At 51.4% G+C, this 13,890-nt stretch overlaps 2 protein-coding genes across 2 annotated transcripts in view; one reads left to right on the top strand and one right to left on the bottom strand.

The window, feature by feature from the left end:
* The window catches only part of LOC465369 (ovostatin homolog 2), a 40,585-nt gene that overhangs the window by 3,140 nt on the left and 23,555 nt on the right, over positions 1–13,890 (bottom strand). The window contains 5 exon segments of the mRNA XM_063786295.1: positions 50–140; positions 1,567–1,679; positions 10,532–10,743; positions 11,513–11,678; positions 12,818–12,892. Of these exon segments, the coding sequence (XP_063642365.1) occupies positions 50–140; positions 1,567–1,679; positions 10,532–10,743; positions 11,513–11,678; positions 12,818–12,892 (657 nt within the window).
* On the top strand, positions 4,120–9,262 carry LOC107967447 (collagen alpha-1(III) chain-like). Its single transcript, XM_063785360.1, has 7 exons — positions 4,120–4,130; positions 4,562–4,658; positions 5,116–5,375; positions 5,436–5,532; positions 6,366–7,018; positions 8,272–8,346; positions 9,125–9,262. The coding sequence occupies exons 1-7, from the start codon at positions 4,120–4,122 to the stop codon at positions 9,174–9,176; spliced, it is 1,245 nt and encodes a 414-aa protein (XP_063641430.1). The 3' UTR covers positions 9,177–9,262.

The raw sequence follows: 13,890 nt of genomic DNA, 5'->3' as shown, positions 1-13,890 counted from the left end.
ACTCTATGTAGCTGTCTTTGTGCTGAAAGATTAGGCTTCTATTATTTACCCCTTCAATGGATGACATGGTTGGAGTAAATCCTGATAGCATTTTTACATCTATAACCACAATACTGGATTTATTGCGAATCCCAGTGTATCTGAAAATTTTAAGAAAACACTCGTTTAGATATCAATTTTAAAAAGTGACTTATCTTATAATGAGAGTGCCAGGTGGATAAATACTAATTGGCTAGAAATCTGGAGGACAGGTAAAAGCTGAAGAGAAAACATCGGAAGAAAGTCATTTTCAAGCATCTGTGAATAGGCACGACCAGAATGATAATGAAAGAGATGATACATAGCAACAGAAATTGGAGCAAATAATGAATTATCTGGACATGAAATCTTCCCCAAACCCTGCTTTTAAGCTTACCTGCAGTCTCAAAGTTTGAACTGATAAACAGAGCTTCTAAGTCTTTTACATCTACTTAGGTTAGTGTTAGAGTTGCATAACACTTAGAGGACATCTTTGCTTAAAAGGTGGTATATGAGCATAATTATAGAGTAGATATGTCCCCAGGAGAACTTCTAGCTCAGTTTCCTGCTTCTGGATAAGACTATTGGGGTGTGAAGTTAAGAGTTCCATAGTTCTTCAGGGCATGGTTGCTCACACCTGTAATCCCAGCACTTTTGGAGGCCAAGGTGGGTGGATCACTTGAGGGTCAGAGTTCAAGACCAGCCTGGCCAATATGGCAAAACTCTGACTCTACTAAAAATAGAAAAATCAGCCAGATGTGGTGGTGCACGCCTCTAATCCCAGCTACTCAGGAGGCTGAGCCATAAGAATCCCTTGAACCCAGGAGCTGGAAGTTGCAGTGAGCTGAGATTGTGCCACTGTGCCACTGTACTGCAGCCTGGGTGACAAAGTAAGACTCTGTCTCAAAAACAAAAACAAAAACAAAAAAGAAAAAGAGTTCCCCAATTCATTGAGTTCTTAGCCCTGGAGCTCAAGCGATTTTTATTTAGAAATTCTAAAAAATATCTCCCAAACTAATTTTACTCAATGTTTTCCACATATTAACTAAGGCTAAAAGCCTTTAGCATCTATAAATCATGCTTGAATTCAAGAGGATCATTTTGTTTTTCTATTCTCAAAAGTAAAAATCTAAAATGTTACTCTTTACAGTTACAAAAGAAACATTTGTGGGCTTGCTACTATATGACCATGCATGCTTGTCTTGAGAAAGAAATATAGAATCTCTGTTTTTCAAAACTAGGAGTACTTCCATACAACAGAATAAAAAGTATCATTGAAACATCAGTGCAGTGAAAGCTTTCAAATCCTGCTCACATAGACTGCATGTTTTCTTGCCCCATTTTAGCTCTGATTTAGCTGAAGATGTACTAAATTGTGGTGTCCGGACAGAGGGCTAAAAAGTGACTGTGCTGTAGAATTGTCACCACCAACATGAGAACTCATCATATTACCATGATTTATATTTTGTTATTTCACTACTGTTTGAACTTTTAAAATATTTTACCATCTTGTTCACATGGGAGTTACTATCAAAATATGACACTTACTTGAGAGTCACTGTGAGGTCAAAAATAGTCGAAGAGTAGTTCTTTACTATTTCCAAGGAAAGAGAAAATCCAGATGCCTTCTTAGGTAGGAGAACATTGTACTTAAGGGTGGCCTAGAAAGGATAGCAAATTATAAGAAAACCCATCCTGTATTAAGAATTATACAGTCTGACTAGAGTCAGTAGTAATGTGATTTTACATTTTAAAATAACCAAGAGTATACTTCGATCATTGGTAACACAATGGATAAATGCTTGAGGTGATGCATACCCCACTTGCCCTGATGTGATTCTTACACATTGCATGCCTGTATCATGCACCCGGTAAATATTTACACCTACTATGTACCCACAAAAATTAAAAATTAAACATTTTTAAAAAGAAAGAACCTATTGTTTATTTCTATTACTAATGCAGTTTACATCTTTATCATCAGGGAATCAGGTTAAATTCTTTAGTTTTCAGAATAAAGTAATTTAATGAAGATAGAATACTTTCTAATAGCAATATTCCTCAAGAAACTTCTCTTAGACAGCTGAGTAGCTTTTCATAAAGTAACTTGCAATTTTGGCTATTGATCACGTAAATACACAAAATGGTCAAGTAACACTTCACGTAGAACTGAACAGACAGTCTGACTCTTTTACTGGCAAACACTCATCACCCTCTTAGGCAGATTTCTGTCACCTGGATAAATGTACAACCGTGTCCTTCCACATCTACTGTGTATTGTCCAGGTGCCTGTGTTACTTCTGAACGTTGGACCAGTAGGCGGTTATGACCGTTAACCTGGAAAATCTCACTGGATCCTTCACTGCTAAAGGTGACAATGTTTTGATTCTTAGAGAAGAGCCCCTCTTCCCCCCCTGGCTCTTAGGATCCCCATCGCAGGGCGGGGAGGCACCCACCGCGTGGCGGAGACTGAGAGCCAGTCCCTCCCACCCCCGGCTCTTAGGACTCGCATCGCAAGCGGGGGAGGCACGCCACGCGAGGCGGGGACTTAGAGCCAGCCCCACTTCCCCCCGGGCTTAGGACCCCCATCGCGGTTCCTAAGATCCTTAGGACCCACCTGGAGGACTGTGGGTATGGGGTGTCCAAGAAGAAAGCTCAGATCTGCCCACGGCAGGTACCTTACTTGGGATTTACAATCGACAGGGGTCCGAAGGCAGCCCAGGAAAAGAAAGAAAGCAGGTCATTTGCAATCTACCGGAGCCAGCCCGTCTCCCCCACCTTGCTCTTAGGTCCCCCATCGCAGCGGGGGGAGGCACCCCTCGTGAGACGGGAACTGAGAGCCAGCCCCACTTCCCCCCTGGCTCCTGGGACCCCCATCGCAGTGGGGGGAGGCACTCCCCGAGAGGCGAGGACTGAGAGCCAGCCCCTCTTCCCTCCCTGGTTCTTAGGACCCCCATCGCAGGGGCAAAGGCACCCGCAACCAGGCAGGGACTGACAGCCTGCCCCTCTTACCCCCCTGGCTCTTAGGACCCCCATCGCAGGAGTCGGAAGCACACCCAGGAGGCACCCCCAGCGAGGCGGGGACTGAGAGAGAGCTCCTCTTCCCCCCCAGGATCTTAGGACCCCCAGCGCGGGGGGGGAGGCACTCCCGCCAGGCGAGGACTGAGAGCCAGCCCCTTTTCATCCCCTGGCTCTTAGGACCCCCATCGCAGGGCGGGGAGGCACACCGCAAGGCGGGAACTGAGAGCCAGCCCCACTTTCCCCCTGGCTCTTGGGACCCCCATCGCGGTGCGGGGAGGCACCCCCCGCGAAGCGGGGACTGAGAGCCTGCCTCTCTTCCCCCCCAGGCTCTTCGGACCCCCATCGCAGGGTGGGGGAGGCACCCCCTGCGAGGCGGGGACTGAGAGCCAGCCCCTCTTCCCCCCCTGGCTCTTAGGTACCCCATCGCCGGGGGGGGAAGCACCCCCCACAAGGCGGGGACTGAGAGTCAGCCCCTATCCTCCACCCGGCTCTTCGGACCCCCATCGCAGGCGGGGGAGGCACCCACCGCGAGGCGGGGACTCAGAGCCAGCCCCTCTACCCCCCCTGGCTCTTAGGAGCCCCATGGCAGGGTGGGAGGCCACACAGCGAGAAGAGGATTGAGAGCCAGCCCCTCTTCCCCCCTTGGCTCTTAGGAGCCACATCGCGGGTGGGGGAGGCACCCCCTGCAAGGCAGGGACTGAGAGCCAGCCTCTCTTCCTCCCGTGGCTCTTAGGACCCCCATCGCAGTGGGGGGAGGCACCCCCCGCGAGGCGGGGACTGAGAGCAAGCCCCTTTCCCCCTCCTGGCTCTTAGGACACCCAACGCAGAGGGGGGAGGCACCCCCAGCGAGGCAGGAACTGAGAGCCAGACCCACTTCCCCCCGGCTCTTGGGATCCCCATCGCAGGGTGGGGTGGCACCCCACACGAGGCGGGGACTGAGAGCCAACCCCTCTTCCCCCCCCCGGCTATTAGGACCCCCATCGCAGGGGGGAGAGGCACCCCCAGAGAGGCAGGGACGGAGAGCCTGCACCTCTTCCCCTCCGGGCTCTTAGGACCCCCATCGCAGGCGCTTCGCACCCCATGCGAGGCGGGTACTGAGAGCCAGCTCCTCTTCGCCCCCGTCTCTTAGGACTGCCATCGCAGGGGGGGAGGTACCCCCCGCCAGGCAGGGACTGAGAGCCAGCCCCTCTTCACTTCTGGCTCTTAGGCCCCCATCGCAGAGGGGGGAGGCACCACATGCGAGGTGGGGACTGAGAGCCAGCCCCACTTCCCCCCTGGCTCTTGGGACCACCATCGCAGTGGGGGGAGGTACACCCCGCGAGGCGGGGACGGAGAGTCAGCCCCTCTTCCCCCAGTGGCCCTTGGGACCCCCATCGCAAGGGGAGGAGGCAGCCCCTGCGAGGCGGGGACTGAGAGGCAGCCCCTCTTCCCCCCCTGGCTCTTAGGTCACCCATCGGTGGGGGGAAGCACCCCCCACGAGGTGCGGACTGAGAGCCAGCGCCTCTCCCCCACGGGCTATTAGGACCCCCATCGCAGGAGGGGGAGACACACCCCAGGAGGCCGGGACTGACAGCCAGCCCCTCTCCCCCCGCTGGCTATTAGGACACCCATCGCAGGGGGTGAGGCACCCCCTACGAAGCGGGGACTGAGAAGCAGCCCCTCTTTGAACCTTGCTCTTAGGACCCCCATCGTAGGTGGCGGAGGCATCCCCCGCGGGTCGGGGACTGAGAACCAGCCCCTCTTCCCCCCCATGGCTCTTAGGACCCCCAATGCAGGCGCGTGGCACCCCCCGCGAGGCGGGGAGTGAGAGCCAGCACCTCTTCCCCCCCTGTGTCTTAGAACTGCCATCGCAGCGGGGGAGGCACTCCTCACGAGGCGGGGAATGAGAGCCAGCCCCTCCCACCCCCGGCTCTTAGGACCCCCATCGCAGTGGCGGGAGGCACCACCCGAGAGACGGGGACTAAGAGCCAGCCCCTCTTCCCCCGCTGTCCCTTAGGACCCCGATCGCAAGGGGGGGAGGCACCCCCGAGAGGCGGGGATCGAGAGCCTACCCCTATTCCCCCCCTTGGCTCTTAGGACCCACATCGCAGGGGGGGAGGCACCCCCCGCGAGTTGGGGACTGAGAGCCAGCCCCTCTTCCCCGCCAAGGCTCTTCGGACCCCCATCGCAGAGGGGGGAGGCACCTCCTGCGAGGCGGGGACTCAGAGCCAGCCCCTCTTCCCCCCCCAGGCTCTTGGGACCCCGATCGCAGGGGGGGAGGCACCCCCCGCGAGGCGGGGACTGAGAGCCAGCCCCTCTTCCCCCCCCTGGCTCTTAGGTCCCCCATCCCGGGAGGGGTAAGCACCCCCCACGAGGCGCGGACTGACAGCCAGCGCCTCTCCCCCACGGGCTATTAGGACCCCCATCGCAGGAGGGGGAGACACACCCCAGGAGGCCGGGACTGAGAACCAGCCCCTCTCCCCCCGCTGGCTATTAAGACACCCATCGCAGCGGGTGAGGCACCCCCTACGAGGCAGGGACTGAGAGCCAGCCCCTCTTTCAACCTGGCTCTTAGGACCCCCATTGCAGGGGGGGGGAGGCATCCCCCGCGAGACGGGGACTGAGGGCCAGCCCCTCTTCCCCCCCATGGCTCTTAGGACCCCCAATGCAGGCGCGTGGCACCCCCCGCGAGGCGGGGACTGAGAGCCAGCACCTCTTCCCCCGCTGTGTCTTAGAACTGCCATCGCAGCGGGGGAGGCACTCCTCACGAGGCGGGGAATGAGAGCCAGCCCCTACCACCCCCGGCTCTTAGGACCCCCATCGCAGTGGGGGGAGGCACCACCCGAGAGACGGGGACTGACAGCCAGCCCCTCTTCCCCCCCTGGCCCTTGGGACCCGGATCGCAAGGGGGGGAGGCACCCCCCGAGAGGCGGGGATCGAGAGCCTGCCCCTATTCCCCCCTTGGCTCTTAGGACCCCCATCGAAGGGGGGGAGGCACCCCCCGCGAGTTCGGGACTGAGAGCCAGCCCCTCTCCTCCCCCCGGCTCTTCGGACCCCCATCGCAGGGGGGGGAGGGAGGCACCCACCGCGAGGCGGGGACTCAGAGCCAGCCCCTCTACCCCCCGTGGCTCTTAGGAGCCCCCATCGCAGGGTGGGAGGCCACCCAGCGAGGCGAGGATTGAGAGACAGCCCCTCTTCCCCCCTTGGCTCTTAGGAGCCACATCGCAGGGTGGGAGAGGCACCCCCCCGCGAGGCAGGGACTGAGGGCCAGCCTCTCTTCCTCCCGTGGCTCTTAGGACCCCCATCGCAGTGGGGGGAGGCACCCCCCGCGAGGCGGGGACTGAGAGCAAGCCCCTTTTCCCCCCCTGGCTCTTAGGACACCCAACGCAGGGGGGGAGGCACCCCCTGCGAGGCAGGAACTGAGAGCCAGACCCACTTCCCCCCGGCTCTTGGGATCCCCATCGCAGCGGGGGGAGGCACCCCACACGAGGCGGGGACTGAGAGCCAGCCCCACTTCCCCCCTGGCTCTTGGGACCACCATCGCAGTGGGGGGAGGTACACCCCGCGAGGCGGGGACGGAGAGTCAGCCCCTCTTCACCCAGTGGCCCTTGGGACCCCCATCGCAAGGGGAGGAGGCACCCTTCGCGAGGCGGGGACTGAGAGACAGCCCCTCTTCCCCCCTGGCTCTAGGGACCCCCATCGTAGGGGGTGGAGGCACCCCACGCGATGCGGGGACTCAGAGCCAGCCCCTCTCCCCCCACCGGCTCTTCGGACTCCCATCGCAGTGGGGGGAGGCACCACATGCGAGGCGGGGACTGAGAGCCAGCCCCTCTTCCTCCGCTGGCTTAGGACCCCCATCGCGGATCCTAAGACCCTTAGGACCCACCTGGAGGACTGTGGGTATTAGGTGCCCAAGAAGAAAGCTCAGATCTGCCGACGTTACTTGGGATTTACTATCCGACAGGGGTCCGAACACAGCTCGGGATCAGAAAGAAAGCAGGTCATTTGCAATCTACCAGAGCCAGCCCCTCTTCCCCGCCTTGCTCTTAGGAACCCCATCGCAGTGGGGCAGGCACACACCGCAAGGCGGGAACTGAGAGCCAGCCCCACCTCCCCCTGGCTCCTGGGACCCCCATCGCTGCGCGGGGAGGCATCCCCCGCTAAGCGGGGACTGAGAGCCTGCCCCTCTTCCCCACGAGGCTCTTCGCACACCCATCGCAGGGGGGGAGGCACCCCCTGCGAGGCGGGGACTGAGAGCCAGCCATTCTTCCCCCCCAGGCTCTTGGGACCCCCATGGCGGGGGGGACGCACCCCCCGTGAGGCGGGGACTGAGAGCCAGCCCCTCTTCCCCCCCTGGCTCTTGGGACCCCCATCGCAGTGGGGGGAGGCACCCCATGCGAGGCGGGGTCTGACAGCCAACCCCTCTTCCCCCTCTGGCTCTTACGACCCCCATCGCAAGGGGGGGAGGCACCCCCCGCGAGGCGGGGACTGAGAGCCAGCCCCTCTTCCTCCGCTGGCTTAGGACCCCCATCGCGGATCCTAAGACCCTTAGGACCCACCTGGAGGACTGTGGGTATTAGGTGCCCAAGAAAAAAGCTCAGATCTGCCGACCGCAGGTGCCTTACTTGGGATTTAATATCCGAAAGGGGTCCGAACGCAGCTCAGGATCAGAAAGAAAGCAGGTCATTTGCAATCTACCGGAGCCAGCCCCTCTTCCCCCGCTTGCTCTTAGGACCCCCATCACAGTGGGGGGATGCACCCCCCGCGAGGCAGAGACTGACAGAAAGCCCCTCTTTCCCCCTGGCTCTTAGGACCCCCTATCGCAGGTGGGGGAGGCACCCCCCGTGAGGCGCGGACTGAGAGCCAGGCCCTCTTCCCCCCCTGGCTCTTGGGACCCCCATCGCAGGTGGGGGAGGCACACCTCGCGAGGCGGGGACTGAGAGCCAGCCCCTCTTCCGCCCCTGGCTTTTAGGACCCCCGTCGCAGGTGGGGGAGGCATCCCCCACGAGGCTGTGACTGAGAGCCAGCCCCTCTTCCCCACCTGGCTCTTGGAACCCACATCGCAGAGGGGGGAGGCACCCCCCGCGAGGCGGGGACTGAGAGCCAGCCCCTCTTCCCCCCCTGGCTATTACCCCCATCGCGGATCCTAAGACCCTTAGGACCCAAGTGGAGGACTGTGGGTATTAGGTGTCCAAGAAGAAAGCTCAGATCTGCCGACGGCAGGTACCTTACTTGGGATTTACTGTCCGACAGGGGTCCGAATGCAGCCCGGGATCACAAAGAAAGCAGGTCGTTTGCAATCTACCAGAGCCTAAGGGCAGAAGGCAGGTGAGAGAATTCTTAGGAGCTGTGGCGTTATGACGACAGTGGATCCCAAACTTTCCAGTATTAGCCAAGCCTTTGTATGAGGTCACAAAGGGGGCGGGGACCGGGAAGCTTTCCAATGGGGATCCCAACAACAGCAAGGTTTTCATGAGTTAAAGGAAAAACTTCTGGCAGCCCCAGCCCTGGGGCTACCCAATCTGACAAAACCTTTTCCACTGTATGCGTGAGAGAGAGAAAAGATGGCAGCTGGACTTTTAACCCAAACTGTGGGGCCCTGGCTGAGGCCAGAGGCCTACGTCTCTAAACAACTAGACAGGGTTTTTAAAGGATGGCCCCCCTGTTTGAGGGCCTTGGCAGCAACTTCCCTGCTAGTACTAGAAGCAAATAAGCTGACTGTTGGGCAAAACCTGAACATAAAGGCCCCCCATGCTGTGGTGACTGAGAGCCAGCCCCTCTTCCCCCCCTGGCTCTTAGGATCTGCGGTGGACTCACAGCCTGTTTACCATATTGTGAGTAATATCATCTCCCCCTCTGGAGATTATGAACTGTTTCACAGACGGCTGTACACCCTTGGTGTACAGTGGGTGTACACCCGTCTGTATTGGGAGTAATATCATCCTCTTCCTCCCTGAATATTAAGAACAGTATCACAGGGGTGTTTCTACTCCCTGCGATATCGCGTGTCACATCCTCCTCTCCCATGTTGCAATTAGAAACAATATCAGTGGGGGCGTGTCCACCTTCTGCCATATTGAAAGTAATATCATTTTCTTCCCTCCAGGATCGTGGGAACAATATCCCAGGGGGGTGTACCCTTTCTGCCATATATGTAGTCACATCACCCACTCTGCCTTGGAATATTATTAAGGACCACCTAACACGAGGGTGTATACGTCCTGTGATATTACGAGTAATATCAACTTCTCGGCCTCTGAATATGAGGAAGAATATCACAGGGTGGGTGTCCACCTCGTGCTCTATTATGCAGAGTCATATCTGTCTATTATGGGGAGTAATATCATTCTCTCCCTTTCAGGATATTAATAACAATTTCACAGGCTGGGTGAACACAGCCGGCGATGCTGACATTATCATCATCCTCTCCCCCTCTTCCCCTCCTGGCTCTCAGTCCCCGCCTCACGGGTTATGTAGCGGGTTATGGCAAGAAGACAAACTGCAGTCTCCTGCACAGAACAGCACAAACAATGATCCAAGCTCAGTTACAACACAATATTGGTCATCATTTGACCATGGACTTCATATCAACCCTTAGAAATGTTCCTAAAACAGGTCAGCAAAACACCAAGAAGCAATATCCTGAATGATGGGAAAATATCCTTGCTTGTGCAAATTGTTTCCACTTAAATTAATTTTTTTCAACAAATGTTAATTATATTTTTACTTTCTAAAAGTTTTTAATAAAATATAGCCTCCTTGGTTAAAAATGGTGTCAAACCTTTTCTAAAAGTTAAGGCATTACATAATTCAGTGGCCCCTGTGGCTGCCATGGATAATTCTTTTTTTTCTGTTCATCTTCAAAGAAGGGAATTCAGAATCAGGAAAAGATCTTTGGAAATTCATTAGCATATGGTTTTACTCCGAAACTAAGACCAAACACAAAGAGAAATGAAGATTTTTCTCATGGAGATAAAACTGCTTTTTTGCATTTTCAATTTGTTTCCAAGTAAGGAAAAACATGTCATTGTTTCTCATACCCCCCATTTCTCCTGTTTGCCTTCTTTTCATTTGCTTTTCCCAGTGTACAGCCCACAGAACTAGAGCGAAAGCTTTCTTTTTGGCCCGTATATAATTTGAACAGAGTATCATCAGGTGTCTAATGTACCACCAAGAGTGGTGCTTACGACAAAAATGTCCTCTAGACTTATTCTATGTTTGCTGTGTGAATGAAGATACAAATGGTCATAAATTCCTGGAACAGGAGACCTCATTTCATTCATTTCTATTTAGAGGCTTCCTAGTAGAGTGCCTGATACACAGTAACTGGCCAATAAATAATTGTTGAGGAAATAAAATAAGATTAATAAGATAATAAGAATCTTATTACCAAAGATTCTTCCTCTCAGAAAGGGTTTGTTGTGATAGCTGTACTATTAATATCTCACTCGTCATAGAGTTACAGCTTCTGCATTAAACATATTGCTATTAATATCAGGCCTACATTAATCACCTGGTTGGAAGAAAAGCCTCCATGGGAATTCATCCGTTGGGCAAGCCACTGCACAATCTTACTAGCATAGGTGAGGTCAGGAATTTTCCGGGAAATGACAGCCAACAGCACGTAGCAACTCTTCTCAGTCTGAGCAGAAGGTGCCCAGGGAATAAAGGATGGAAATTCTTCTGTCTTGGGTTTCCTTTCTCTTTCCCAGTAGATGACATTATCTGAGAAAAAGGAAGAATTTTCACATAGTCTGTATAAAAGTCATGGGTTACACATAAAGACGGATGAAAATTCCATTCCCGACCTCTGTTTGTGCTGAATTGTTCCCCTAAAATTATATGTTGAAGCCCTAACACCAAGTACCTCAAAATGTGGCTGTATTTGGAGATAAGACTTTTTAAAGAGGTGATTAAGTTAAAATGAAGCTTATGGGCCACAATCCAATCTGACTGGTGACCTTATGAGAAGAAAAATTTTGGACACACAAAAGGGAGAGCAGGGCTGTGCACACACAAAAGATCTTGTGAAGACAAAGGAAGAATGTGGTCATCTGCAGGTGAAGATACCACACTTTCAACACCTTGAACTTAGACTTCTAGCCTCCAGAAGCATGAGAAAATAAACTTCTGTTGCTGCAGTCATCCAGTATGTGGTATTTTATGACAGCTATAGCAAACTACTACAGCCTTAAATAGCAAATTTCTAAGTAGCAGGTGATTAAGCTTCCCCAGCAGTTTTGATAGCCTATGGCTTGGTCACCAGGCTTGACTCCCCTGACATCACTCATTTGAGAGGAAGCTAGCATAAAGCAAAAGAGGAAAGTCTAGAATATGTAGCGTTCTTGAAAGGTATAAAGGCCACTGATAAATTCCATAAGAGAAACAGAAACATACTGGTCATCAAGAGGGAGCTCCTATGTGACTGCTTAGAACGCTTCCTCACTGTGCTCCAAGATCACCTCCATTAGCAACAATGAATAATAACGCTTACTTAGTTTTGGGGCAGATTGATCCAGGGTTTGGAGTAAAGATTCCACTTGCTTCTCTTTTCCAGCTAAGGCAAAAGCGTAAGCTAGAATTGCATGATTGTAGCCATTAGTGACACCACTGTCCAATGCCGCTTCAAGGCAAAAGAGTGCGTTTTGTAGAGCAGGAAACTGTTGGTCAGGAAGAAGAATCATATATTGCAAACTGATACCCGAACATTCCATGAACTTGTTGAACATTTAAACTAATCATTGTTTATAATATATATAATATATCCTCAAAGTATATTTTACATACAAATCCATTTATATACACACATATATTTTATCCTTCAAAAATATCATTAAAATAAATTTATAATGTCATTATTAGTACCTAAGCAATAATTTTTTTTTGAGATAGGGTCTCGCCCTGTTACCCAGGCTGGAGTGCAGTGGCATGATCTCAGCTCACTGCAACCTCCACCTCCCAGGTTCAAGCGATTCTCCTGCCTCCATCTTCCGAGTAGCTGGGATCACAGGCATGCACCACCAAGCCCAGCTAATTTTTGTATTTTTAGTAGAGATAGGGTTTCACCATGTTGGCCAGGCTGGTCTTGAACTCCTGACCTCAGGTAATCCACCCACCTCAGCCTCCCAAAGTGCTTGGATTATAAACATGAACCACCATGCCAGGCCCAATGAAATTTAGTAAGAAAATGGCAGTTTTTATATTTGATCAGTGATATTTTAGTTATGAATGTCTTCTATGCGGCAAAGCATCCACATTTATCATAGGCCTAAGAGTTTTTTTTTTCTAATGCCTAAAATAGAGGCTTACATTTCTGAAGATAATTTTCAGGGTATACTAATGACCCTGACAATTCCTAGCATCTTAGTTCAGGAATAGATTTTGGAAATCTAATCTATGGATTGGGAGGTGGCTAGGGTGAGCCACACTTAAGTTGAAAATGTTTACTCACTTATTGTTTAGAGAGAAACAGAATACTAGGCTACGGCTTTACTTAGAACAGTGGTTCTTAATCTGAAATTCATGGCTGAACTTCAGGAGAGATGTGAATGCCTGCAATTGTGTGAATAACTCTTTTCTGTGTGCATATGTGTATCCTCCCTAGGGAGAAACCCAATCCTGTTTTTCAAAGCTGTCTATGAATGAAAAACAGTTTGAACAGCATGAATTTAAAGGGTGGTAATAAACTAAATGTTATCTCGGGGTTTCATCCAGTCTTAGAATCTCAAGTGACTCTGACTCTACAGTCTACTGAATGTGCATTCAGCTGCCTGAAATCAGAAATGACGGGAATCCATACAGTGAAATTGAGCCCAGCTTCAAAGAACATCCCAACAACATATGCAGTGAGTGAAATGTCCTCTTCATCTCCACCCTGAAAACAAAGGAACAAGGAGTCATTCGGGACAGCAGAGCACAAAATAGCAAGTATTCTTTTGAAGTAAAACTAGGTATGAAAAAAATACTGGAACAAATACCATTATTCATAAAAACACCCGAACATGTGTAGTTTTTAAATTAGATGGTTAATAATCATACTATCTAAGCAAGAATTCATTCAGACTCTATGCAATAATTAAATCGTAATTATTAAGTTGTTATAACAATTAATTTCAATCGTATTTATGTGGCCTGGTGTTAAGCATGCATTCTAAGGAATTCACCGGACTCTATTTGTCTCCGCTTGGTATAAATCTGAAAAAAGCCAACAAAGAATTTCTAATGAGGTGAAGCAGAAAGTTGCCGTGAAGATTCCTGGAAATTCCTGGAAAAGCACCCTAGGAGATCACTAGAATCAAGTCTCAGATTCTTACAGTGTAAAATGAGAAACTCATTTATAAATCATGTGGTTTGCAAACTGACTGTGCATAAAAGTCCCCTGGGGTATTTAAATCAACCAGTGTCTACACAGAGATTCTGGTTCAAAAAACTTGGGAATACGACAGCGAAATGCATTTTAATGGGTGCTCTAGTGACTCTGATGCAAATAGCATTCAGAATGGCATCTGGGATCTACTGATCTTGTAGAAGCTTCCCATTTTATCTATTTAAGCAAAGGACAACTCCTGTCTTCTTCAGAAAAGAAATACTTCTGAGAAACCAAGTGTTTAAGATGGAAATAACAGCATATGGTAGACACTAACATGAGGTACGAGGACTGTCAGTACATCTAAATTACAGCAAGTGGGATCACCATTCCTCTGCAGTGTAAGCTTTGATTTTTCCCTTGCATTTTTCTTTCTCTCAACTCAAAACACACACAGACACCCACCCACACAGATATTTAATTATAGAGAAAATACTAGGTAAGATCAGACAAACTGTAGCAGTAATCAGCAATGATTCACCAGTAATGAATCCAATAAGAAGAAA

Source organism: Pan troglodytes, chromosome 10, assembly GCF_028858775.2.
Source record: "Pan troglodytes isolate AG18354 chromosome 10, NHGRI_mPanTro3-v2.0_pri, whole genome shotgun sequence".
NCBI lineage: Eukaryota > Metazoa > Chordata > Mammalia > Primates > Hominidae > Pan > Pan troglodytes.
The sequence above is the reverse complement of the archived record's forward strand: the minus strand, read 5'-3'. Positions and strand labels throughout refer to the sequence as shown.

Excerpts from the sequence above, each read along its gene's own strand:
- LOC107967447 (XM_063785360.1), top strand. Across the intron at positions 5,533-6,365 it reads TAAGACACCCATCGCAGCGG|CAAGCCCCTTTTCCCCCCCT; the intron begins GTGAGGCACCCC and ends GGGGACTGAGAG. Across the intron at positions 7,019-8,271 it reads CGGGATCAGAAAGAAAGCAG|GGGTCCGAATGCAGCCCGGG; the intron begins GTCATTTGCAAT and ends ACTGTCCGACAG.